This window comes from Macaca mulatta, chromosome 12, assembly GCF_049350105.2.
Source record: "Macaca mulatta isolate MMU2019108-1 chromosome 12, T2T-MMU8v2.0, whole genome shotgun sequence".
Classification (NCBI taxonomy): Eukaryota; Metazoa; Chordata; class Mammalia; order Primates; family Cercopithecidae; genus Macaca; species Macaca mulatta.
In genome coordinates this window covers 26,447,383-26,475,267 of record NC_133417.1, presented here as the reverse complement: position 1 = coordinate 26,475,267, position 27,885 = coordinate 26,447,383, and the positions used below count along the sequence as shown (strand labels likewise).

General features: G+C 42.2%; 2 protein-coding genes across 17 annotated transcripts in view; one reads left to right on the top strand and one right to left on the bottom strand.

Annotated features, from left to right (window-relative positions):
• Positions 1-27,885, bottom strand: part of ACMSD (aminocarboxymuconate semialdehyde decarboxylase) — a 70,875-nt gene that overhangs the window by 35,511 nt on the left and 7,479 nt on the right. For 6 of the 14 annotated variants that reach the window (XM_077956884.1, XM_001097996.5, XM_077956885.1 and 3 more), the window contains 6 exons: positions 15,191-15,287; positions 12,499-12,548; positions 10,865-11,101; positions 6,548-6,641; positions 3,174-3,269; positions 1,580-1,752 (listed from right to left, as the gene is read on the bottom strand). In XM_077956884.1, coding sequence (XP_077813010.1) covers positions 1,580-1,752; positions 3,174-3,269; positions 6,548-6,641; positions 10,865-11,101; positions 12,499-12,548; positions 15,191-15,287 — 747 coding nt within the window. The remainder of the gene's footprint in view (positions 1-1,579; positions 1,753-3,173; positions 3,270-6,547; positions 6,642-10,864; positions 11,102-12,498; positions 12,549-15,190; positions 15,288-27,885) is intronic. The other 8 variants (XM_077956887.1, XM_015109962.2, XM_077956889.1 and 5 more) reach the window with 3 other exon arrangements.
• Positions 1-27,885, top strand: part of LOC144333374 (uncharacterized) — an 86,141-nt gene that overhangs the window by 52,970 nt on the left and 5,286 nt on the right. Inside the window, exons 2-5 of one of the 3 annotated variants that reach the window (XM_077956893.1) lie at positions 1,494-1,654; positions 6,481-6,714; positions 20,844-20,910; positions 24,223-24,362. In XM_077956893.1, the coding sequence (XP_077813019.1) occupies positions 6,606-6,714; positions 20,844-20,910; positions 24,223-24,362 (316 nt within the window). In that variant the 5' untranslated portion in view covers positions 1,494-1,654; positions 6,481-6,605. Of the gene's footprint in view, positions 1-1,493; positions 1,655-6,480; positions 6,715-20,843; positions 20,911-23,883; positions 24,363-27,885 lie in introns of those variants that run through there. The other 2 variants (XR_013401981.1, XM_077956892.1) reach the window with 2 other exon arrangements.

The following is a 27,885-nucleotide window of genomic DNA, read 5'->3' as shown; positions in this document are numbered from 1 at the left end:
TGAGTTTTTCTGGAGGTCCCTAACAGGAATGTATTCACATGTGCTCACCAACTAGTCCATCCACTGGTTAACATGAAGTGCTTGCCATATTTTTCCTCTTCTGCTTCTGTCCCCTGGCCAATGCGTATTGCACTGGATGCTTGTTTAAGGTGCTGATAGTATCCCTTAGAAAATGGGCTTTGGATTTGGCAATGGTGTTTTCTCCTGTTGTTTCAATTTCCAAGAATACTAAGGAGGTACTAGGCTTGATGCGATGTAATAAGAAAAGCCCTTTCCCCTAATTCCACATGATTTTCCCAATTCCTTTCCTCCATTGCTCAATGTCCAGAGCCCACAAAGTCTCTTCCAGTTTCTGCACTGTGCAGTCTTCTGCTTACATACCTTCTCATCACTCTATATCCAAACCAAAAACAATCAACAGTCACAACCAATTGCTATTGCTAACCATCCATCTCTGCAGGGGTGACACAAAAGCTAAACAACTCAGAGACACAGCTCAACCACATAATTGATTACCAAGCTAAAATGCTTAACATTTATATTCTGGTGATTTTCTCAAGCCAGAGAAACAGTCAGCATTAATGTGAGATAAAGTGTCCATTCTGGAGATAAAACACTACTTGCAACTTTCAAATGATGGGCCTCTTTTTGCTAGACATGATTTTTTTAAACCTTAGAGTCTAAACTCAAGTACCATATTGCAAATTTTTAAATATGTCTATATACTTTTAACCCCAAAGATTTTCCCTTGGGAAAATTTGGAAATCTTCTATAGATATCTGTAAGTAATAAGATGGAATTGAAATACAAAATATTTTAGACTTTTCACTATGGCCTTTTCCCTAGAAATTCTCGAACTTGCTGAGTTAACATTTTTGAAGAATACCTAAAGGGTGGATGTGCCACCAACAGAGAGATCGGCGAGGAGACTACATCAGAGGAAAGAATTTTTCTTGTGGGCTTTAAAGTACCACCATGCTGGTGTTTTAATTAAATGAGAGAATCAAAAGCCATATTATTCCAGGAAGAAATCTCAGGGCATGATACACAAGACCCTTCACCATCTTCCCCTGACTCCCTGTCCAGTGCAATTTCCCAGCTATGCGTTTTCCACCCTTTCAGCGTTCCAGTTTTCTCCATGTAGTGGGTGAGGACAGTTGCATTCACAATTTACCCAGCTAGTGAAAGGTAGAGCCAGGATTTTAACCCAGGTCAATTTGACTTTGAAACTTGTGACCCTTTCCTGCTTACTACATTGCCACGTGTCATTTTGGGTGTATATAGGAATGTCACTAAGGAGGAGGAGCTGATCTGAGGGAATACCCAGCCATGTAGATTATCTGGGATTTCTCTGGCATATATAATAGTTTCTTAGTATTATATACTCTGTGTGGAGGGAGACCCTGGAGATAATCCCCTGTGTGAGCAAACCTAATCCCAAACCTCACTGTCTCTCTCCTTTCATCTAATACCTTTATTCCATCCCTTTTTAGGAGAGAGTCCAAAAAAGGAGAGAGGATGGGTTGCTGATGTAGCATTCTGCTCCCCATAAGCCATCCAAGTGGCAGACTGGGCTTACCTTTCCTATGACATCTGTTAGCAGCTTGAGGGACAGAGGATCATGAACCAAAGCATCTGTGTAAAAGGAACCAAGGTATTTCTTCGGGTTCATTGGGTTGTCCTGGGCACACAGATCTGGGCGCATGCTGAATCCATGGGAGATTCTTCCCACTGTGAAGGGGAAGGCACCACCTGCAAGTAAAACCCATTACTGAGGGGTTAGTGTTGATTGTAAAGGATTCCTTTAGTCTTGATGTTATATGCAAGAAGTTACCGTAGGCCAGCTGATTAGCAGTAATTACAAAGGACCTATTGTGTTCTGAATGCTGGGAGATGATGGAAGAAATGACATTAACTCATCTAGAAATTCAGATTTGAGAAATTCATCCTAAAGAGAGAAGACAGGCTGGGCACAATGGCTCACGCCTAAAATCCCAGCACTTTGGGAGGCTAAGGATGGCAGATCACGAGGTCTGGAGATTGAGACCATCCTGGCTAACATGGTGAAACCCCACCTCTACTAAAATACAAAAAAATTAGTCAGGCGTGGTGGCACGTGCCTGTAGTCCCAGCTACTCAGGAAGCTGAGACAGGAGAATCGCTTGAACCTGGGAGGCGGAGGTTGCAGTAGCCGAGATCGCACCACTGCACTGCAGCCTGTGTGACAGAGTGAGACTCTGTCTCAAAAAAATAAAAATAAAATAAAAATAAAAATAAAAAAAAGAGTGAAGGCAAGTGTGTAAAGATATGTAATCAAAGTTTTCAAATATAGTGTGATTATAATAGCAAAATATTGAGACAACCTATCAGTTGGGGACTATCTAAGTCATGGTGACATATCCATGAAATACAAGGCCATACATGACACCATAAAAAATGATGAAGCTCAGTATTTGTTGACATGGAAAGATGTCTTCTCTATGCTGTTGAGGAGGAAAGGCATGTTAGAGAATAACATGTGTGGTTTGATTTTGTGTGTGTGTGTGTGTGTGTGTGTTTAAGGGTCACAAATTCAATTACCTACAGGGACCAGGCAGGCAATGTAAAAAAATGAAGTAGGCCTATTTGTAAACAACGAAGAATAGTAGGGACTTTTGTAGACTGGAGAGCTCACGATCTAACCAGAGGGATTTAAATAAAAAGCAGAAAAAAAAAAACAGTGCCAAAACTAAACTTGCCTACAAAAGTAGAATTTGGTTCCTAAACTATCATGTGACTAGAGTGATGACTGGAAGGATGTTATAAACTGAATCCTATTCCTTCAAAATTCATATGCTGAAGCCCTAATGCCAAATGTGACTGTATTTGCAGAAAGGAGCTCTAAGGAGGTAATTAAGGTTACACGAGGTCATAAAGTGGGGCCTCAATCCAATAGGACTGGTGTACTGATGTCCTTGTAAGAAAAGGAGGAGAGACCAAAGGCCATGTGAGGAAGGTGGCCATGTGCAAACTAGGAAGAGAGCCCTCACTAGAAACCAACCCTGCCAGCACCTTGATCTCGGACTTCTAGCCTCCAGGACTGTGAGAAAATTAATTTCTGTTTTCTTACAGTCATGCAATCTGTGGCATTTTGTTATGACAGCCTGAGATGACTAATAAAAATAGGGTCTTACCGCCATGTGCGAAACACACTTTCAGTTTAGGAAACTTCTCAAACACTCCACCCATGATCATGGAGCAAATGGCTATGGTGGTCTCTGCTGGCATTCCTGGAGAGGAAATAGTTGCAAGGCTCAGGGATGACCAAGAAGAAGTTCAGTGATGTTAGTGGCTGGGGAATTGTCAGTGCAAAGAAACTTGAGGCCCCTGTACCCTGGCATAGTTTGGCTGTATTATAGGGCATTACTTTGGCAAGGAGAACCACGTGAAACTTCCTACTTGCCACTTGAAGGGAGAGTCATCTAATGGCCAGAGAGGTCGAGGAGCCAGAGGACTTGGCATTTGCCTTAATTCCCGCAACTTCAGTTTGGGATGCAGTGGGACAGGTGGAGTGTGCCAAGTCTGAGCTGAACCCTAGCTCCTCCAGTTTTCTGCCTCCTGGCCTCTGGAGGCCAGTTATTTAATGGCTCTGAGCCCACATTTCATCTGTAAGATGATGTCTGTGTTGCCTATTTTGCAAGACTGTTGTGGAGCATTGCAAATAATGATGTCAGCCAAGTTCCTGGACAGAATTTCACAATGGAGGTGCTCAACAAAAGTATTAGTTGCTTCTCTCTCAATTTCCTCATCTGTAAAATGGTGAGTTCCTGCCAGTGAGTTGTTTTGAGGATTGGCAGACAGCACCTGGCATTTAGTAAGGGCTCACTAAATATTAACTATCATTATGATCATTGCTGCCAAATCTTTGCTGCCTCTTGTAGCTGAGGTTGAAAATAACTGGATTAAAATGAATTATTTCAAGTGCTTTGTGCTGCTAGGAGAAGCAGCTGGTCCACGTCTAATGCCTTCACCCCGAGGAGCCAGTCCAAGCTACATTGCCATTGACTGCTTTTCAGACCATGACTCAGAAATCCGACCGCTCCACAGCTGTGCCCTGCACCTTCTGGGGAAGCCTGACTCTGTAGGCTGCGGAGCTAGGCTTCACAGGATGCTCATTCTGCCTGGGGCTGGTCACTGCTTCACAGGCAGAGACACCCCTGGCACCCAGCTGCCTGGGAATTCTGGAAGCATGATAGATTTGTACCCATCTGGGAGCAATTTGTGGGCAGAGCTTCCTGGAGGCAGAGAGATGGATGACATCACTTTCTTCTAGTTCTGTGACTCTACTTTCTCATAATTACTTGAACGATAACCCCACAATCCATTCTCCATACAGCAGTCAGAGTTACATTCATAGTGTGAATTGGATCATGATGCTTCTCTGCTGGGAATCCTCCAATCCACTAATGACCACCTTTGCATCCAGAATAAAATTCCAAAATTAGCCTGTTTTCTTGTGATTATATATACTTGTTTATAATCTCTTTCCTCTAACCAGAATGTAAGCTCCATGAAAGCAGAGGTTTTGTTCATGTCTGTATCCCCAGTGCCTGGGACAGGGCCTGGCATGCTAGAAGGAATCAATGTATTTGTGTTGCATAAATGGATGATGAAATGACTCTATATGCAGATGCTCTCCTGTTGCAATATAAATAAGTTTATGGGCCGGGTGTGGTGACTCACACCTGTAATTCCAGCACTTTGGGAGGCCAAGGTGGGCAGATCAGTTGAGGTCAGGAGTTTGAGACCAGCCTGGCCAACATGGTGAAACCCTGTCTCTACTAAAAATATAAAAATTAGCTGAGCATGGTGGCGTTCACTTGTAATCCCAGCTACTTGGGAGGCTGGGGCAGGAGAATCACTTGAACCTGGGAGGCAGAGGTTGCAGTGAGCTGAGATCACACCACTGCACTCCAGCCTGGGTGACAGAGTGAGACTTGGTCTCTAAATAAATAAATAAATAAATAAATAAATAAATAAGCTTGTGGGACTTGTCAAAGTTTTGTGAATAAGGGTGACATTTTTCTTTGAAGCTTGATGGCACTGGGCATCTTGGGTTATCTCATCCTATTAATTATTGCCCAAGAATTTGGTGGGGAATGAGTAGGAAGCCTCCTTACTAAATACTTTGGTTTCCAACAGCAATCACAGGAATATATAAAACATCAGAGCAGAAAGAGACCTTTGGAGGAATCCAGACCAGCATTCTCATTTTACGGATGAGGGATTGCGGCCTATGGAGTTAAAGTGGTTTACTACAAGCAATACAGTGAAATAGAGACTTAAGTTGGAACTAAAATCCCATTTTTTTGACTTCCAATATATTGCCCCATTTAATTCTTCATGGTGATTGCTATTTTGATTGCTTAATGATTACTAATTGTACTAGTTGGGCTGAGGAGAGAAAGAACAATAGTCTCCTTAAAGAAAATCCGGTGCAGTGGTTCACACCTGTAATCCTAGCACTTTGGGAGGCAGAGGTGGGTGGATCACTTGAGGCCAAGAATTTGAGACCAGCCTGGCCAAGATGGTGAAACCCTGTTTCTACTGAAAATACAAAGATTAGCTGGGCATGGCATTGCACCCCTGTAATCCCAGCTATTTGGGAGGCTGAGGCAGGAGAATTGTTTGAACCCGGGAGGCGGAGGTTGCAGTGAGCTGAGATTGCACCACTGTACTCCAGTCTGGGTGACAGAGTGAGAACTTGTCTCAAAAAACAAAACAAAACAACAACAACAAAAAAACCTAACACTTTTCATTTGGGGACCAAGTTTTCATTGGGTTTGTAGATGAGCTCTATTTTTCACCTATAGCTCCAGAATTTTACATCTGTTCTCTCTCTCTTCTTATCATAACTGATAATGAGAGACTGGATAGAGCAAATGGAGTTTTCTCCTCTACCCTTTTGTGGAACTATGGATAGTGCAGGAGGCAAAGGGCAGAAGAGCAGATAACAGGAAAATTGCAAGCCTGGGACATCTTTTATATAAGATTTCAGATCTTTGGGTGGTGGAAGTTGACCTTCTACCTTTAATTCTAGGATTCTCGTTTGTATGAACTGATGCTATTATCATCTTCCAAAAAATCTACTAGACAGGCGTGGTTACATTTTTTGAAGCCTCTTTGGGAGTCTGTGTAGCAAGACTGGCTTTGGAGTCAGATATATCTGTGTAAATTACATTTTCATGTATTAACTGTGTGACTTGGACAACTTACCTAAACACTCCAAGCCTCAGTTTCTCCATCTGTAAAATGATCATTGTAATGTCAACCTCATAGATTAAATATATGATTTATTTATGATGGTATTGGATATGTTTAAAATTAAATGAGGTAATGTATATATATATAGCACTAATCCAAGTAAGAGCTCAGTAAGTGATAGCTGCTGTTACTCATAATCCTGTTAATTATTCATACTTTCCCTATTTGACCTAATAGGTTTCCATGGATGATTGGAAAAACCCAAGAGTTGGTCCTCTGTTCCAGACCCCACACAGACACAAACCTACGAGCCAAGGGAGCCAGTATTTGGCCATTCGTCCATCCATCTGCATGTCCCAGGGATGCACGAACAGAGAACACTTCAGCCTTTCAGCTGCCTTCAAAGAAGCAATGAGAGAGAGAGAGAGAGAGAGAGAGAGAGGGTTACTTTGATGAGTGAGCAGATACCAGGTACTGTTTTGGGGAAACTGCTTTTCTTTGAGTCTATATTGGTCTGTAAAAATAAAATGCTTTTGAAGTTGTTTTATGATCTATTTAAAAGAGATATTGACAAACTTCTCCTGCTTGGAAAATAAAAGGGACACTTAGAATTAACAAAGGGGGTTGGTAGATTTACCACTGAGGTCGATGAACTTAATATATCATCTGGTAAAACAAGTGTCCGGAAATATCCATTATTCAGATGTTTTGGCTGAGAGCAAAATGCTCAAGGACGAATCCCACACCTGAAATGTAGGGGAAAATTTCCCCTACATTTGGCTCCTTCTGGCTCCTACTTGGTCTACTCTTTTGGAAGGATTGCTGAGATTGTATCCTTGGAGTCAGGGCGAGAGTGCCCCCTCCTTTTCCCCACTTGGAAACTAGAGTTTGTGGAAAGTGAGGAAGTGATGTGCTGGAACCAGAGGCTCAGTGCTGGGCTGGGGCTGGCTGGCCTGACCCAAGCCACCTGACTACTCAGAGCCCAGCGCTGGGTGGAATCCCTGGGGTCTGTAGGCATTCTTCCTGCCCCAGGAGCCCAGCTGAGTCTCTGAACAGTCAGCTGTGAGTGAGATGACCTCAGAAAGGGAAGAGGTCAATGCCTTAGCCAGACAGGCACTGAGATGAATGTCATGGGCATGCTCCAGGGCCTTCTGAGAAATGGAAATACCATCTGGATGGAATGACCTTTATTCAACAAAAAGTTTAATTAAAAGAAGTCCCCTCAACAGGCATTGAATATTAGCACTCATCAAGATTCAAAAGAGATTTCCCTTAGAATAATTCCTCACTACGTATATTGAGGCTCTGGAGTGACTCCTCCTACCCTCATACATAAATGTTTGTGCTAACCAGGCTGATGCAATGTGACTTGTGTACATAAGCATTTTTAAAACAGAAAACCAATTCTGGGACAACAGGGGATTCTGGTAAGTTGAAGAAAGGACTTTTAATTCAACAGGTCCTGGGGAGCAGAAGAGATATAAGCCTTTTAAAGAGAGAGAAGCTAATTGGTTTCTGATCATAGATGCAGGTTGGAAAGAAAATACTGACTTCTTGGGATGGTTTGAATTTGGCAAAGGTGCATGGTCATGGTATCTCTGTGGGATTTGACTCCTCATTTGGATACAGCTTTATTCTGTGTGCCTCTGGTGGTTCTTTTCTTTTTAAAATTTTTCCTTTTTATTTTTTGTAAACTTTTATGTTCAGAGTACATGTGCAGGTTTGTTATAAAGGTAAATTGCATGTCACAGGGGCTTCGCATACAGATTATTTTATCACCCAGGTAATAACCATTGTACCCAATAGGTAGATTTTTGATCCTCACCCTCCTCCCACCCTCATTTCTGTTCAATTCAAATTAACATATTGTTGATCTCCTTCTATATATGGGGTTTGTAGAGAATAGAAAAAGAAGTTATACTCTCACAATTATAATTAGCATTGAGAACTTATGTGCCCAAGCTGTTATAAGAATTTTATAATTATTAACTAGTTTAATTTTTTTTATGAGATGCACACTTTTACTACCCTCATTTTATGGAGAAGAAAACTAAGGCAGATAGAGGCTAACTTACTCAGGCCTTGTGGCTGATAGATGGTGGAGCTGGGCAGTTGGCACTGCAATTCTGTCTGCCTTATACCAGTGACGAAGTTGTTTTTGCGCCTGAAAACTGACCTGAGCATGTATGATTGGGTTTACTCACTAAAAAGGGAGGTCTAGGAGATAAAGGGGACAGTTAGACCTTTGGAGTGCCAGGATCACCTTGAAATGACAAAGCCAACCTCGCTTATGAAAATTCATTTCAACACATTATTGACACAAACTAGAGAGCAGAGAGGCAGGCAAACCTTGCTAACCAAACAAATATGCTGCCACCCCCAGGACATCGTGAGCCACCTGGGGACAGCATGTGCTCCTGAATCCCCTCAGAGACTGGATGTCCCCAAAACAGCCCAGTTAGAATGATTGATGGGTCGAGCTAGTCACGCAAATGAAAATATCCATGCGGACCCCGACCGGCTGCTGTTGCTTCCTAAGCCCCTTAGTAATTCATAAACCCAAATCCAATGAATGCTAACATGACTTGCAGTTGAAGTCTCGCTCACTCTGTGCTGAAACAACTTGGATGCATAAGTAAATAAATCCTCTTTCAAAGCTCATTAAAGTTTCTAGAAAACATTCGCTACATCAGCTAAGCCACTGCAGCCAGTGAACTTCAGGGAGTTCAATATTTTGAGGAACATTAAAACTTTCAAGTCATTAGGAGGCAATTTAACAGGCAATCCCCTGACTGGTGGGCAGTTGCCATAGATACAAACATGGAAAAATTTTTTGCCTGTAGTTAGACCTCAATAAATACTAAATGAGTAAATGATCAGTAATCACAGTGCCTGGTGAGTCCACAAACATCTATGTAAGTCATTATTAAAGATTTTGCATTTATAATGAAAATAATAGAAAGCAATATTATTATAATTCTAGGAGGGAAATAAAACATTTAAAAAATGCAATTGAGTAGAGTTATGCATCGTGAATCCTGGTACTGAGATGAGAAGATTTGGTTATAGAAAGAATTGAAAGTGGAGGAGGAAGAAGAAGACTGATGGAGATGACTGTGGAACTATGGATACTTGAAGCTGGATATTTCAGAAATGAATGGCACTGAATTTTTGAACATACATTTTACCATGAAATATTTTAAGTATAGAAAGTGTAAACAATAACACAATGAGCATCCATATACCCACCACCTAGTTTCATCAAATGTTAACATTTTCATGGTATTATTTTTTATTAGGTATTTGAAAGTACATTTTCAAAATATATGACTTAAAAAATATCTTAATTACAGGTTGGTTAAATAAATCAAAACATAGCCATATATTGGAATATTCTGCAGTTATTTAAAAATCATGCATTAAAAGAATTTTCACTTATGTTGGAAATTTTTAATTAGCATACAAAATCACATGTGTAACAGAATTTCAGTTTCATGAAAATATAGATATATGTATATCAAAAAAGTAACTGTGTATGATAACAGTCGCTACTTATCTTTGGGAGGCTGGATTATGGGTAATGTTTATTTTCGTCTTTATACTTTTCTGTATTTTTGAAAAATGTTAAGTATTTTTTTTTTCAAAGCAGATTTTTTTTTTTTTGAGATGGAGTCTTGCTCTTTTTTTTTGTTTGTTTGAGACAGTGTCTAGCTATGTCGCCCAGGCTGGAGTGCAGTGGCATGATCTTGGCTTACTGCAACCTCCATCTCTGGAGTTCAAGCGATTCTCCTACCTCAGCCTCCCAAGTAACTGGGATTACAGGTACCCGCCACCACGCCCAGCTAATTTTTGTATTTTTAGTAGAGACGGGGTTTCACTGTGTTGGCTAGGCTGGTCTCAAACTCCTGACCTCATGATCTGCCTGCCTCGGCCTCCCGAAATGCTGGGATTACAAGCATGAGCCATCGCGCTTGGCCGAGTCTGGCTCTGTTACCCAGACTAGAGTGCAGTGGCACAATCTTGGCTCACTGCAACCTCTGTCTCCTAGGTTGAAGATGTTGTCATGCCTCAGCCTCCCAAGTAGCTGGGATTACAGGGGTGTGGCACTACACCTGGCTAATTTTTTTTGTATTTTTAGTAGAGATGGGGTTTTGCTATGTTGGTCAGGCTGGCCTCGAACTCCTGGCCTCAAGTGATCTGCCCACCTGGGCCTCCCGAAGTGCTGGGATTATAGGTGTGAGCTGCTGCACCCAGCCGAAATATATGTATATATATATTTGTATGTCATTAACACGATTCTTTTGCGCAGTGGCTGTAAAGAGGGTATTTTGGCTTCCAAGTGAAAGATTTAAAAAAAGGAGGGCAAGGGGGATGGAAGGAAAAGAGATTTCACTGTGTTAACTCAGCGCTGGCCTAGGAACCATTCCACCAGTTCCTCTTTGGAATGGCCCACTCCTTTGTGGGGGCTATTTCTACACCTTCTACCTACATCTAACAAGTCATAGATGCCACTCTCCCCTCCCAGTAGGGTGACGCTTCCCCTCCTCCCCGCCAGCACCCAGCAGTGCCCCGGGCCCAGGCACTGGGCGGCTGGCATTGGCTGAGCAGCCCCGCTACTCACCGCATAGACAGGAAAGAGCTCCCGCGCGTTCAGGTCCCACTCGTTGACGTGGGTGCCAATTTGGACCCCAGGAAAGCCCAGCTCTTTCACACAGCGCTCCATCTCCTGGACCGCCAGCTCGGGGGCCTGCATGGGCAACGTCCCCAGACCCACAAACCTCCTGGGGTAGCTCGCAACGGTGGTGGCAAGGTCGTTGTTTAAAAGCTGGCACAGGTTTAAAGTGTCCTCAGGTTTGGCCTGGTGGAGACAGGAGAGGGAAAACCGCATTGTTGAAAACCTACTTCTTTCAGACATTTACTCTGAACAGTGCCTCCTTGTGGCTATAATATTTGTCATTTTCAAATGACACATTTTGATGAGCTTTACCACATCAGAAAACAGAGGCACAGATTGGAAAGGTGCTGGCCACAGAAGACCCAGAAGCCAATCTTTGTAAAGCAAAGAAAACAGAAGGTATATTGCTGATTCATTGGAAAAATTGAGGCCAGAATCAGAAGGGAAGGACACAATTACTGGGCCTGGTATCCCAGCACTAGAGATGGAATGAGCATGGGCCACCTCCAACTGCAGAAAGATCTTAATGCCCCCCTACCTCCCAGGAGGTCAGGCCTGGCCAAGGGTCCCAGGCCACCATCAAGGCACCTCCTTATCATGCCTCGTTGGGGGCAGCCAGGCTGGCTCACTGACTTGTCCTGCTGCCTGCCTGTTCTCCTGTCTGTCCTTCTTGTTGGCTGTGACATTCAGGGCTGTCCTTGGCAAAATGCTGAGGCAGATGAAGTTTGCTGTTGGTTTCCCTAATGCTCCCTTCTTCACTGTTTTCTTTCCTCTGTCACCCCACTGCCCACTGCCAGGAATCTGATCCTCTCCTGCAGCCTCAGTTGTCTAATCAGAGTGGTAACCAATCTGATAAATTCAGGCATATTGAGGTCTCAGGGCACTTTTAAGTAGTGAATGCAATCGCAGGAACAGGCAAAGACTGAGTCACTCACTAATACTGGGTTTATGAACACAGATCACGGAAGTATGTATGAACAGGTGGTATTTCCACTGCTCCTTAAATCATGAGAGTGAGTATCTGTTTGGATGAGCAGGGACTTAGCACGCTCCCGGCTATGTACAAAAATTTTCCTCCACAGGCTGGAAATCATGCCTGAAACTTTTAGTGCTTGAGATTTATTCACTTGGGAAAGGGCATCCAACCTCAGGATTCCCCTTCTGAATTCTGTTTTTCCCTTGGAGAGCTGATATATTAGGTCATGATTATTATTCCTACCTCAAAATCATTCTCATCTCAGAAGATATTGGCTTGTCAGTTCCCCAGCAAGGCACTGCAGGAATGAGTCATCAGACAGGTAAGTTCTGGTGGAGAATAAGGCTGACCTAGAACCACCGTACGGTGGAACTATAATGCAAGTCACATAGCAACATGTGACCACTGGCTACTGTACTGGAGTGAAGACACGGCTAAGAAGACAGGCCTGAGAGGGGACCCTGCTGATCTCTGAAGGGGAGGACAGTTAGTTGTTGGGGGTGGTCAGTGGTACTGGTGTCTAGACTTGAGGTATCTGTTCACTTTTTGGGAGCTTGACACGAACCTTCAACACCAAGGAGATGGCTTGAGGTTTCACACTCACCCAGTAGCTAAACATGACAGGAACTGTGGAAAGGGCTTGCACTGTTACTCCTAGACATGGACACAAAGAAGGGCAAAACTGGTGAGAAGAATGGCCTGGACACTCCTTCCTTTCCCAAGGCCAAGTGGCAGCCAGCTTCCACCCTAAACTCCTGCTCTCCCTCCCTGCATCTCTCTCAGTCCCATCCCTAGACCCCCCTCAGCCCCTAGCCCCAGATTCCAGGGAGATAAGTAAAGGTTGGATACAAATGAGATCATTGAAGGAAAACTAACTGACCCCATTTCCGAAGAGTTATTTCTCCCCTCCTTCCTGTGAAATTTTATTTAAGCAAGACGTTTTCAGGCTTTCCATCTTAGGGTACGCACAACAGAGCATGTCTCTCAGCCACCTTCCCTGCCCCTTTAATTCAGCTCCCAAGTGATCCTAGAAGGAGTCCCATGGTCTGAAATACCTAGAATGGGACCCTGAGTTTGACTCCAGCATCCACGATGCCAAGCATGTTTTGTCTTCAAGAGGGCCTACTTCCTAGGGTTGTTGTAGGGATTAAATGATTTAATACATGTTAGGTTCTTAGAATAGTGCCTGGCACAAAGTAAATACTCAGTGAGGGTTGGTCATGACTGTTCTCTTAAGGACAGCCAAGGAATGAAACACACAACAAAAACCAAAGATGACACACACACGTTGTTTACCATGCAGCCCTAAGCTGTGGTTTCTGACACCAGTCATTCAAGTCTCATGCTCATTAGTTTTCTCCTTGAAAAGGCAGGTCCTTGCTGCAGCTTCACATTTACTACAAAACCTTGCTCTTTGCTGTAGGTTAGGGAAGCATGTTCTTTCTCCAGCTCTCCTCCCACTCCAATATACTTTTAGAGGGATATATGCTATATTCTGTGGAGTACTCCACAGAGGTGTCGCAGGTTTTCTGTGAAGTTCAATTTAAATGCCATTTAAATATATTTTTAATTAAAAAGAGTTTTTTTAGAGACAGGGTTTTGCTCCACCACTAGGCTGGAGTGCAGTGGTGCAATCACAGCTCACTGCAGCCTCAAACTCTTGGGCTCAGGTGATCCTCCCACCTCAGCCTCCTGAGTAGCTGGGATCACAGGTACATGCCACCACGCCTAGATAATTTGTGTGTGTGTGTGTGTGTGTGTGTGTGTGTGTGTGTGTGTGTGTGTGTAGACAGGGTCTCACTGTGTTTCCCAGACTGATCTTGAACTCCTGGGCTCAAGTGATCTTCCTGACGTGGCCTCCTAACATGCTGGGATTATAGGCATGACCTACCACACCTGAGTCTATTTTTAATTGTTAAAAAATATATAAAGCAAAACCTGGACAAAAGTATCTACAACAAATTCCAACATGCTGGAGACTACCTACTCATTTTAGGCTGACAGTTTGATTCCTTTTTTGCAGACCTTGGAATAAAATGTCTCCTGCTATCTCTTTGTATATTTGAACTCCTTATAATTTGTCTTTGATTAGAAAGGTGGTAGTGCTAAACTGCTCTTTTATTTGTGTGTTTGAATTATTCCTTTTCTGGTTGAAATCTTCCACCAATGTAAACATTTAGTTCTGACAATGTCAGTGGTGGTCAGTTCCCCATCACAGCCCATGGACACAGCCCACATGTGTCTGGAAGGCTCAGGCATTTTCTTAGAGCATGTTCTCAGGTGGCACAGTCAGCCAGGCAGTCACGGTGAAGCATAATATGGCCATCATGTCATACTTTAGATAGACTTGGAAATTTCATTTTGTTTTGTTTTGAGAAAAGTCTCACTTTGTTGCCCAGGCTGGAGTGCAGTGGCGTGATGTAGGCTCACTGCAACCTCCACCTCCCAGGTTCAAGCAATTCTTATGCCTTAGTCTCCTGAGCATCTGGGATTACAGGCATGCGCCAGCATACCTGGCTAAGTTTTGTATGTTTAGTAGAAATAGGGTTTTGCCATGTTGACCAGGCTGGTCTCGAACTCCTGACCTCAGGTGATTCACCCGCTTCAGCCTCCCAAAGTATTGGGGTTACAGGTGTGAGCCAATGTGCCTTGTCTGAAATTCTTTTAAATTGTGAGGACTTGTTTGATTTTTAGATATAAGGTAAAAAGTGCAAGATGTTCTTAGAGCTTTTTAGCAATTCACCTTTGAAACAAACACTTCCTAATTCTCTTCTTTCAAATTTCTGGATTGATTTTATTGTAGTGTATTCTGAGATTACACAATCAACTATTTTTAACTGCTTCCATTTCCAACTCTGAGGTGTCAGTGGGAATGTTCTGTGTATGGGTGCACCGAGACAAACTACAGAAAGAAATTGGATCTTAAGTCTTACTAAGCAGGCAATTGTCATTCTTAGTTTGTGATTTCCAATTTTTACTATTTTAATTGATTTTATAATACGTAAATACTATACATTTGAACTAATTTTTAAAAATAGTAAAATGCCATTTTTATCTTTTTCGTGATATAACATTCTATTTTAAAACAGGGTATAACTCATATAAAACATTTCTAATCCACACTCTAAAAACATTGTTGTGGAAGGCCCTGTCTCTCCCACAGTGAAGCTGGAACAGCCTGTCCTGGCAGAGAAAAGGGGGTCAGAAGTTACCATCACATAAAGTTGTCAGCGAACTTTAAGGGCAGACATTGCTTTTACGTCAGATGCTAACATTGGGAGCATTTCTCATCGTACCTTTTTGATCCATTTCTCTAATACGAACTTCTGGATCCCAGCAATTCTCTCGCACCACTCTGAAGACCTTCCCATCTTTCAACAACTTTGCTTCTCCCTGGGGCAGGAAACCCACATTACTAAAATGCGACCTAAGCCCACTTGGACTAGTCTTTCCTCATGCGCTTTAGAACCTGTTTCTTCCCTAATATTTGAAAAGATTTGTACTTAATCCTTGTGGAAGTAGAAATCAGTAATTTAACAAAAATCAGCTTTCTTTCCTCATGCTTTTCTTTGGCCTGGTGTTGAAGGGGTGTGCTCTGTGGGTGTCAATGGCTGGACACGGAGATAGCAAGGTTGAGGTTATGTTTCTTTGGGCTGCATGACTGAGAATGGCTGATCACCTAGCTGATCTGAACCCCTGGCTACTAGATACAAGAGGATGGCCCGGCGTCTGGAAAATGGTAGTTCTATAACATTTAGAATTGAAAAGAACCTTTGAGATAGACCACCTAGTCCAACCCTCTCATTTTATGGAGAAGCAATGTATGGATAATGGGAGTATATGATCTGTCAAACAGAGCAGGGCCCACTAGTGTCAACACCTGTGGGAGGAGGTGGGCAAAGAAGTCAGTCTGGTAGCATGCACAAAATTTGGTACTGAGCTACTTCTTCCACCAGGCATCATGCTTGCCTGGGTACTCTGCAATAATTTTTATACACTTTAAATGACAAAAATGGCATATATTTATGCTGTACAACATTATCTTTTGATATATGTGTGCATTGTGGAATGGCTAAATCAAGCTAATTAACATGCCCGTTACCTCACATACTTACATTTTTTTGAGGTGATGACACTTAAAATCTATTCTTTTAGCAATTTTCAGGTATACAATACATTATTATTAACTATAGTTACCATATTGTGCAATAGATATGAACTTATTCGTCCTGTCTAACTGAAATTTCATATCCTCTGACCTTCTCAATTTCTCCCCACCCCTTCAGCCCGTGGTAACCACCATTTCGCTTGATGCTTCTGTGAGTTAGACTTTTTCAGATTCCACATGTAAGTGCAGTATTTGTCTTTCTATGTCTGGCTTATTTCACTTAATATAATGTCCTTCAGTGTTACTCATGTTGTTGTAAATGACAGAATTTCCTTTTTATAAAGGTTCAATAGTATTCCATTATGTATATATGCCACATTTTCCTTATCCATTCATCCACTGATGGACACTTAGATTGATTCCATATCTTGGCTATTTTGAATGATGCTACATTGAACTTGGGAATGCAGATACCTCTTCAACGTACTGGTTTCATTTCCTTTGCGTATATAGCCAGAAGTAGAATTGCTGGATCATATAGTATTTCTATTTTTAATTTTTTTCAGGAAAACATATGATCATATCAATAGATACAGGAAAAAAATGACATATTTGTGTGTCCTTTTATGACTTAAAAAAACCTCAATAAATTAGGTATAGAAGGAATAGAGCTGTGGGATTGCCGTACATGAACTTTCTTGTTTATCAACACAATAAAGTCTATGTATGGCAATCCCACAGCTAACATCATACTCAATGGTGAAAATGATGAAAAGTTGAAAACTTTTTCTCTAAGATCAGGAACATGACAAGGGGGCTCACCTTTGCCACTTCTACTCAACATCATAAAGGAAGTTCTAGCCAGAGCAATTAAGTAAGAAAAATAAATAAAAATCATCTAAATCAGAATGAAAGAAGTTAAATTGTTTCTGTTTGCAGACAACGTGGTTTTATATATAGAAAACCCTAAATATTCCACCAAAAAACTGTTAAACTAATAAATTGGGTAAAGTTGCAGAATACAAAATTAATATTTAAAAGCCCATAGCATTTCTATATGCTAACAGTCTGCAAAAGATATCAGGCAATCCCATTATTTATTTATTTATTTCTCAAGACAGAGTCTTGTTCTGTTGCCCAGACTGGAGTGCAGTGGTATGATCTTGGCTCACTGCAGCCTCTGCCTCCTGGGTTCAAGCTATTCTCTTGCCTTGGTCTCCCAAGTAGCTGGGATTACAGACATGCGCCACCATGCCCGGCTAATTTTTGTGTTTTTAGTAGAGATGGGTTTCATCATGTTGGCCAGGCTATTCTTGAACTTCTGATCTCATGATCTGCCGGCCTCGGCCTCCCAAAGTGCTGGGATTATAGGCTTGAGCCACTGCTCCCAGCCTCAGGCAATCCCATTTAAAATAGTATTTAAAAATACTTAGGAATGAATCGAACCAAAAAGGTGAAAGATCTGAAAACTATAATACATTGATGAAAAAATTAAAGAAGACACAGACAAATGGAAAAACATGTTCATAGATTGAAAAATTGATATTGTTTAAATGTCCATATTACTCAAAACAATCTATAGATTTAATAAAATGCCTCCCAAAATTCCAATGACATTTTTACAGAAATAGAAAAAAAAAAAACCCATAAATTTCATGTAAGTCGCAAAAGATCTCAAATAGTCAAGGCAAACAGAACAAAGCTGGAGAAACTAAAAACCTTTTGCACAGCAAAGGAAACAATCAACAGAGTAGAGAGACAGTTTATGGAACAGGAGAAAATATTTGTGAACCATATATCTGATAAGGAGTTACTATCCAAACTACGTAAGGAACTTAAAGAACTCAATGGCAAGAAAACAAATAACTGGGTGAAGAAATGGGCAAAGGACCTGAAATAGACATACAAATGGCCAACAGGTATATGAAAAAATGCTTGACTTCACTAATCATTGAGAAATGAGATATCATCTCATACTTGTTAAGGTGGCTGTTATCAAAAAGACAAAATATAATAAGTGTTGACAAGGATGTGGAGAAAAGGGAACCCTTGTATACTCTTATTTGGTAACTGTTACAGCCATTACGGAACACACAACTGTTTAACACTCAGAGCAGGGGGCCAAACTAAATGGTTGCGCAGAACATGGCAGTGGCATCTACGTTGGGCCTCCAGTTTGTGATTCCTAAAGAAAAGGGAAAGAACTAGGGCAGGCCCTAGAAATAAAATTGCCTGAATTCAAATTCTTGTTCTGCCACTTACTGTGTGATCTTGAGCGAGTTAAACAATATCTTCAAGCTTCCATTTGTTTATCTTTAAAATAGGGATGATAATGACTTACCTTAAAAAATTAATGTGACTTACATTAAAGGGATCATGTGAGCATGAAATAAGATAATCCACATAAAGCACTTAGTGGAGTATCTGACACATACGTGTTAGTTATTATGATTATTTGTTATTAATGTTGTATAGCTAATTAGGAGCTAGACAGTGTTCCTCTGCTTTGAGGGCACACCACCTTTGGTGGTGCTTCAGGGCCTCAAGGTTACCTTTGGGCCCCATAGAATGTCCATGTGGGTGTGCGATGATCAAAGGCTTTGAGCTGTGCTTGGTGGAGTTCACTGCTCTCCTCCTCCTCCTCCTCCTCTTGGCTTGATCATGAGTTGCATCCAAGCCTTCATCCTTCTACTCCATAGACAAGACCTTCCCCATCTCCTGCATGAAGAAGGCTGGACACTTTTCACCTTTAAGTGCTGTAGCCTGTTCACTTTGCACATATATGAGGAAGACCTCAGATCCACATTTTATTTCTCAGGGATGGGGAACAGGTCAGTGAGCAAGTTGACATGTGTAATTGTGACAGGTGTCCACACACTAGCAGAGGTGGCTCTCTGACATCATGACACCAAGACTGATGTACTTCAGCTCCGATCCTCTGTTTACCATGCCAGCATCTGAACCACTTCCTAGGTTGGGGAATCTCCTGCAGGAGTCTTGGTGGAGGCAGGGCCTAGCCTCCCTCTGCAGAAGGCCAAATACTTGCTCTCCCTGCCCCAAGCTTGGCTAATCAATGCTTGGTTTTGCATTAAGTGATGCAAAAACACCAGGAAGAGTTGGATTTATTCTGCCAGTGATTCCAGTAGTGGCCAGGTACAGTGGCTATTGGCAGTGGTGTTGGGGGCAGTATCCTGCTGGGGCAGCGGCCTCCTAGCCAGGCTGTTCTGTGGTGTTGCCTTGGCTGTGGCTTCAACCATGGGAATTCCCTGAGTTTCTGCAAGTTTTCTGAGCTTGATTCCACAGATACTTTGTAATTCTTGAAGGGCTTAAAATATTTCAACAAATATCTTTTCTTCTTACACTAATGATTGTTGGTTTCTGTTGCCTGCAAGCAAGAGTCCTGACTGATAATGATTGCACAAATAGGACATAGGAACACATGTCTCTTCGTTTGGTGAAGAGGGGAGAGGAGAGGGGTGATGGTGAAAAAAAAAGTTAAGAAACAAACTTTGATTTGTCAAATTGGAGCTTTTATTTATTTTTGCTCCTTGCTGGGAAAGCTTAATCACTATAAAAATACCCAGTATAGTAGAGTGCCAAAGAGCACAGTCTTTGCATTCAGACAGCTCTGGGTTTAAATCTCATTAAATTACTTACTAGCAGCGCTGACTAGTGAAGTTGTGGGCCCTCTAAGTTTAAGCCTCACTTTTTCTATCTGTAAAATGTGGATCATTATACTTGTCATACTTGTGGCCATCCAACGTCCTTGGAACACATCCTATGTGTGAAGAAATGTTCACAATTATACATTCTGCTTTCTTGAGGTAGAATCCAAAATATGCTTTCCCAGTCTCCCTTGTAACAGGGCACTGGCATGTGCTCTGGGCTTTGCCAATTATATGCACCCACCCGTGCATTTAACTTTGACCTGGAAGTGAGCAATGTGAGGAAGTAGGGACTATGCAGAGTCCACCTGTAGACAGGGGTGTTGTCTAAGATGTTGAACATGACTGGAGCAGCAGAGGCAAAGCTTCTAGTCTCCCGCCTTGGCAGCATTAGCTGAGCATCCTTTCCATGACTGGGAGTGGCAACACTTGTGTCCTTGCTGAAGCAGCTCACCAGGTGAATGTGGGCATTGATCATGTTAGCACAGCCCTCAGAGCTTGATCTCTGGCCCTCACAGGAACTCTGTGAGCTGCTTTTCTAATTAAACTAGCTAGAGTGAATTCTGTTGTTTGCAATTAAGAACACTGAGTGATAAAGGAGATTCAATTATAGAATGTAAAGAACTTAGTACCAGGCCAGAGAGCACGCTCAATAAATAACAGCCAGATTTTACCACGTATTATCAACTGCAAGGGAGGAAATTGGGTTTCTGTGGGAGATACCTGAGTAAGTTTTGATTTCAAACAAAGCAGAGTATCTTAAAGCTGCAATAGATTATTTAGTTCAGCCCTTGCATTTTACTAATAAGTCCACAAGGTGCAGTGACTTCTCCAAGGCCATATGCTTAGTTGGTATAGAGCCCCAGTTTATGAAGCCATTTTCCATCTCATAAGGCTGATATTTGGTGATTGGTGTCTATGTAGTAGGCTAAAGTTAATTACTATAATTTCCTAAAGAGTTTGATCTTTTAGGGGCAGGGAGTGCCTCTCATTACATAGCAGGGAAAGCAGACTCACCAAACTTCGCTTTTTCACATCCTTCATGCTAGATCCATGGTAAGAAAAATGAACCGTAGCAAGTCGGTAGAACTCCTGAGTAAAAATCACTGCAGAGCAGCTGAGCCCCTATGATAAGCCCCCAATTCTCATTGCTTTTTTTTTTTTTTTTTTTTCCAGCCGGAATTTTGAGAGCTGACAGCCATTGTAAGGAGTCCGTCCCTGATCTCTGTCGCTTTACATTCAGGTAAGGCTGTGGATTTGCCTCCGGGGTCAGCACTTGTTGCTGGAGGAGGAAACGGATTTCTTGGGGCCTGTTTTTTAACCTTGACCTCAGCATTAACCAAGATCTTAAACTAAACTAATAACCAAGTAATGGGAGCAAGCTGCTTTAATTTACACAACCAGAGCCCAGTCTCGTTTTTTCCTAAACTCTCAAAAGAAAATCAAGTTTTTTTTTTTTTTTAAAGAATTCCTCCATGCAACTATTACTATCCAAATAACACACTTTAAATACACCTTTTATATTTTTAAAGCCAGAACTTCATCTTGGAGTCTGATTCCTAGGGAACCTAACCTGTGAACTTCTGACTTTTGAGTTCTAATTCTAATACTATCCACAAACAAGCCCAAATATGGCTGGTATTTCAAATATCTGATACTGCATGTATCATCAGACATGTATTTTCTTGTCTTCCTTTTTTTTTTTTTTTTTTTTTTAAATTGAGACGGAGTCTCTCTCTGTCGCCCAGGCTGGAGTGCAGTGATGTGATCTCGGCTCACTGCAATCTCCACCTCCTGGGTTCAAGCGATTCTTCCACCTCAGCCTCCCGAGTAGCTGGGATTACAGGCGCCTGCCACCACACCTGACTTATTTTTGTATTTTTAGTAGAGATGGGGTTTTGCCGTGATGGTCAAGCTGGTCTTGAACTCCTGGCCTCAAGTGATCTGCCCTCCTATGCCTCCCAAAGTGCTGGGGTTACAGGAGTGAGCCACTCCATCTCAGATCTTGCCACTGCCCCACTTAAAACTCTTGAATGGATTCCCTTTCCCTGAAGGTAAAATCCAAACTCCTTAACCTGGCCTGCAAGGCCCTACATGATCTAACCCCTGCCTACCTCTGTAAAACTTCCTCATGTTTTCACCTTTATAAATAGTCTCTGTATGAACTCTTCTCAAAATAGTCTAATTTAAGTGTCCATTTGTTTTCTATTTGGAACCCGATTCATCTAGCTTTAAAAACCAGACCTATCACATACTAATAATACTCTGTCATTTTTAAAGGTGCATTCATATTTAAGTAAAAACATAGGAGAAGATCTGGGAAGATATCCACCAAACTGTTAATAGGAATTCCTTTGAGAAGATATACAAGTGACCAACAAACATGAAAAAATGCTCCACATCACTGATCGTCAGAGAAATGCAAATCAAAACCACAGTGAGATACCATTTCACACCAGTCAGAATAGCCATTATTAAAAAGTCAGAAAATAACAGATGCCGGTGAGGCTGTAGACAAAAGGGAATGTGGGCCAGGCGCAGTGGTTCACGCCTATAATCCCAGCACTCTGGGAGGTCAAGGTGGGTGAATCACCTGAGGTGAGGAATTTGAGACCAGCCTGGCCAACATAGTGAAACCCCATCTCTACTAAAAATACAAAAATTAGGTGTGGTGGCATGTGCCTGTAGTCCCAGCTACTTGGGAGGCTGAGGCAGGAGAATCGCTTGAACCTGGGAGGCGGAGGTTGCGGTGAGTTGAGATCACGCCACTGCACTGCAGCCTGGACGAGAGTGAAACTCCTTCTCAAAAAAAAAAAAAAAAAAAAGAAAAAGAAAAGGGAATGCTCCTACACTGTTGGTAGGAATGTAAATTAGTTCAGCCACCGTGGAAAGCAGTTTGGAGATTTCTCAAAGAACTTAAAATTGCCATTCAACCTAGCAATCCTATTACTGGGTATATATATAGAGGAATATAAATTGTTCTGCCAAAAAGACACATGCACCTGTATGTTCATCATAGCACTGTTCACGATAGCAAAGACATGGAATCAACCTAGGTGACCATAACAATGAACTGGATGAAGAAATGTAGTATTCCATGTATGTTACATACGCACCATGGAATACTATGCAGCCATAAAAATAAAGTCATAGCCTTGCAGCAACACAGATGCACCTGGAGGCCATTGTCCTAATCAGATTAACACAGGAACAGAACCAAATACTGCATGTTCTCACTTAGAAATGGAAGCTAAACATTGGGTTTACATGGACATAACGATGACAACTATAGACACTAGGGACTATCAGAGGGGGCTGGGAGGGAGGGGACAAGGCCTGAGAAACTGATCATTTCCGATGGTTACTATGCTCACCACCTGGGTGACAGGATCAATCGTACCCCTAAACCTCAGCATCACTCGATATACCCAGATAACAAACCTGCATATGTATCCTCTGAACTTAAAATAAAAGTTGAAATTATTTTTTAAAAAAGTACTTTTGAGAACAGGAAGTGCTGGTCCAAGAGAATTGTAGCTTTATCTCTAATGGCTTGAATCTAAAAAGGAGCATTTAGTCAAATATTACTTACATAATAATAATAATAATAAAAAATTATTCTTAAAAATGAAAACATCTGAAAGTATTGGATGAGATCAATGGCTTTCAGCCAGTTTTGGCTGTGACCCCACATTAAGAAATCTATTTTTCGGCCGGGCGCGTTGGCTTACGCCTGTAATCCTAGCACTTCGGGGGGCTGAGGCAGGTGGATCACTTGAGATCAGGAGTTAGAGACCAGCCTGACCAACATGGTGAAACCCCGTCTCTACTAAAAATACAAAATTAGCCAGGCGTGGTGACGCATGCCTGTAATCCCAGCTACTTGGAAGGCTGAGGCAGGAGAATCACTTGAATCCGGGAGATGGAGGTTGCAGTGAGCCGAGATGGCGCCGTTGCACTCCATCCTGGGCAATAAGAGCGAAACTCCATTTCAAAAAAAAAACTATTTTTCATTGTCATTAAGAATACCCATATATATCTATTTGTACAGACACAAACTGAGATAGAAGTTTTATGAAACAATATTTATTCTTGCCATAAGCAGTGCATTCTGCTATTTTGTTTTACAATCTATTTCATTTTTAAAGGGGTTAGTACTTTGACATATGAATTTGGGGTGGGGGAACACAAATATGGTCCATAAGAGTGAGGGGTCGTGGTCCATAAGAGTGAGGGGTCTGACAATTATGTATGTAAAAATCCTAAGTGTGATACAAATGTTTGCGTGTGTCTGTGTGTGTGTGTGTGTGTTCCCAAGGCCCTGGGACGAACTCATTGTGTGTTTCTAGATGCTGTTGACCTACAGCTTTGAAGCAGGCCCGTGTCTACCCTCCTGGGTCGGAGGCTTTAAAATGCTCCCAGGTGTCTTTGCCATCAGGGCACAATTCTGCCCCCACCCCATGCAGCGCCTGGCAGGTTGTCATACAAACCAAGGACTGGCCTGCTGCTTATACTTTAATAAATATTCAATCAAAAGACAAATAATGTTTTTCAGTTCTGAGCAAGGCTTTGTCGTGACAAATGACTACCCCTCAATTTGTTTGGGGAGCACTGAAAAACCAAGAGTTAAGAAGAGAAATGGGACAAACCAGAGAAATGTTTTGGAAAGACGTTTGAGAGAACAGGAATCTCCAGGTAAGCCAATCCTGGGGGCAGAAAATATTTCTTCACTAGAGGAACATAGGAGAGTAAGAATTATTTTCAAATCCCAAATCCTGGATTTTCTCATTGCTCTCAGCCTGATTTGTGTAATTGCATACATTTGCATATCATTTACATTTGCATATTGTTTTCGATGGACTCGAATCCCTGACAACTGTAATTATGAAAAATACAGACTGAGTCTGTTTTGGTTTGCTTTGTTTTGTTTTTGAGAGAGAGGGAGTGTGTTACTCTTTTGTCCTATTTGATTACCATTGTATCAAATTTTGCTGGAAATAAATAAGTCAGTAGATGTGACTGGAAAATATTTCCTTTTTGTTTTCTTTTGGAGATTTGGCTACTAAGTTTATGAAATTTCTTGGTATTAAAACAAAATGAAATGAAGGCCATTCAAATCCACTATTGAAGGACAAACTGAAGACAGGGACATGGAGTAAGAAAAAATCGCAGCTCCCCGTCCCTGCAGCTGGGGCTTCCTAGCTGCTTTGCCGTCAGCTCCATTTGTATCATACTTTCCATCGGAGAGACTTGAGGCCAGCTTAGAGCATCAGACCCTGGTCTAGAAACTAGCATTTTGAATGGGAGAAGTGAAGCACAGTGTTTGAATTGGCACTTACTGGACACACTGAAGAAGATGAGGATGAACTGCCTCAGAGACAGTGATGTTTAAAACTCTTGAAAACCTAGGCAATACCATTCAGGACATAGGCATGGGCAAAGACTTCATGACTAAAACACCAGAAGCAATGGTAACAAAAGCCAAAATTGACACATGGGATCTAATTAAACTAAAGAACTTCTGCACAGCAAAATAAATGATTATCAGAGTGAATAGGCAACCCACAGAATGGGAGGAAACTTTTGCAATCTATCCATCTGACAAAGGGCTAATATCCAAAATCTATAGGGAACTTTAACAAATTTACAAGAAAAAAACAACCCCATCAAAAAGTGGGCAAAGGATATGAACAGACACTTATCAAAAGAAGACATTTATGTGCCCAACAAACATGAAAAGAAGCTCATCATCACTGGTCATTAGAGAAACGCAAATCAAAATCACAATGAGATATCATCTCACAATGAGATACCATTCTAACTAATGATAGCCAGTTAGAATGGTGATCATTAAAAAGTCTGGAAACAACAGATGCTGGAGAGGATGTGGAGAAATAGGAATGCTTTTATACTGTTAGTGGGAGTGTAAGTTAGTTCAACCATTGTGGAAGACAGTGTGATGATTCCTCAAGGATCTAGAACCAGAAATACCATTTGACTCAGGAATCTCATTACTGGGTATATACCCAAAGGATTATAAATTATTCTACTATAAAGACACATGCACACGTATGTTTACTGCAGCACTATTCACAATAGCAAAGACTTGGAACCAACCCAAATGCCCATCGATGATAGACTGGATAAAGAAAATGTGGCCAGCTGGGTGCAATGGCTCACGCCTGTAATCCCAGCACTTTGGAAGGCCGAGGTGGGCGGATCACCTGAGGTTGGGAGCTCGAGACCCTCCTGACCAACATGGAGAAACCTTGTCTCTACTAAAAACACAAAATTAGCTGGGCCTGGTGGTACATGCCTGTAATCCCAGCTACTCGGGAGCCTGAGGCAGGAGAATCGCTTGAACCTGGGAAGCAGAGGTTGCGGTGAGCCGAGATTGTGCCATTGCACTCCAGCCTGTGTGACAAGAGCAAAACTCCATCTCAAAAAAAAAAAAAAAAAGTGGCACATATACACCATGGAATACTATGCAGCCATAAAAAAGGATGAGTTCATGTCCTTTGCAGGGACATGGATGAAGCTGGAAACCATTCTCAGCACACTAACACAGGAACAGAGAACCAAACACTGCATGTTCTCTCTCATAAGCGGGAGTTGAACAATGAGAACATATGGACACAGGCAGGGAAACGTCACACAATGGGGCCTGTCGGGGGTAGGGGGCTAGGAGAGGGGTAGCATTAGGAGAAATACCTAATGTAGATGACAGGTTGATGGGTGCAGTGAACCACAAATCTGCATATTTGGCACATGGATCCCATAACTTAAAGTGTGTGTGTGTGTGTGTGTGTGTGTGTGTGTGTATATATCTCCCAAAAAACTCTTCAGTGGTTCCCCACTGTCTTCAGGATCAAGTTCAAAGCCCTAAGCTCATTTCGGGGCCTAAACCCCTAAATCCTTCATGACCCTGTCTGATGAGGTTTCTGGCTTCCTCTCCATCTTCTTGCTGTTTCTTCGCTCTCCCTACTCTTGTCTGCATCTATGTGTTCTCCACAGAGCAACCAAAGTGGTCTTTTAAAGCCACTAAGACCCTCTGAAGAATTTGCATTATTTTGAGAATGCAATCCAGACTCTTTAGCATGCCCTGCAAGTCCCCATGTGTCCAGGCCTCTGCCTACCTTGCCAGCCCATTTCCTATTGTCTCCCCCTTTCACTGCATTTCAGCCACATTGCCTTCCTTTCTGTTCCTTGAACACATAAACTCTTTACCAGTTGGTGGCTTTTGCAACTGCTGTTCCCCCAGCCGGGAACACTTTTCCAAGTGTTCCCTTCTCATCTTCAGAGCCTTTGCCAGGTCACTGACCAGCCAGCCTCTTGCTCTCTATCACATCACTGCTTTATATTCCATTCTCTGAATTGATCATGTTGACTCGTGACCCCTAGAATCTGAGCATCAGAGCAGTCCCATCAGAGCAGGGACTATGTCTGTCTTGTCCACCGGCATATTCCCAGTGTCTAGGTTGGTGGGCCTGACACAAAACGAGTTTCAATAAAAAGTAGTGAGTCAGTGAATGAACGTGCGAGAGCCAGTGGTTCTCAAACTTGAATGCGCTACTTTGGGAGGCTGAAGTGGGAGGACCACTTGAGGCCCAGAGTTTGAGGTCAGCCTGGGCAACATAGTGAGACCCCGGTCTAAAAAATAAAAAAGTAGTTAGCTGGGCATGGTGGTGCGCACCTGTAGTCTCAGCTACTTGGGAAGCTGAGGTGGGAGGATCACTTAAGCCTCAGAGTTGGAGGCTGTGAGTGAGCTGTGATTGTATCACTACCCTCCAGCTGGGCAATAGAGTGAGACCCTGTCTTTAAAAAAATTACTAATTAAAAAAACCCTTGACTCTGCATCAGAATCACTAGGAGACTTGTTAAAACAAGTTGCTTGCCCTACCTCTAGAGTTCTGATTTGGTAGGACTGGGGCAGGGCTTGAGAATTTGCATTTCTCCCAAGTTCCCAGGTGATGGTGAACCTGCTGGTTGTGGGACCACAGTTTGAGAAATGCTGGTACCATCCATAGCTGAGTGCTTCTGAGCTCACATATGTTTAATATTTCATGCCTTTGTTCCCTTTCTTTTTTCCTCGAACATGGTTTCCTCATTCCCTAGGCAAGCCTCCCACCTGCTTTAAGATGTGGATGGGCATCATTTCCTTCAGAAGGCCTTCTCTGATCCTTGGTGCCCAAATCTCTGCCCCTTAGAACCTGATGTA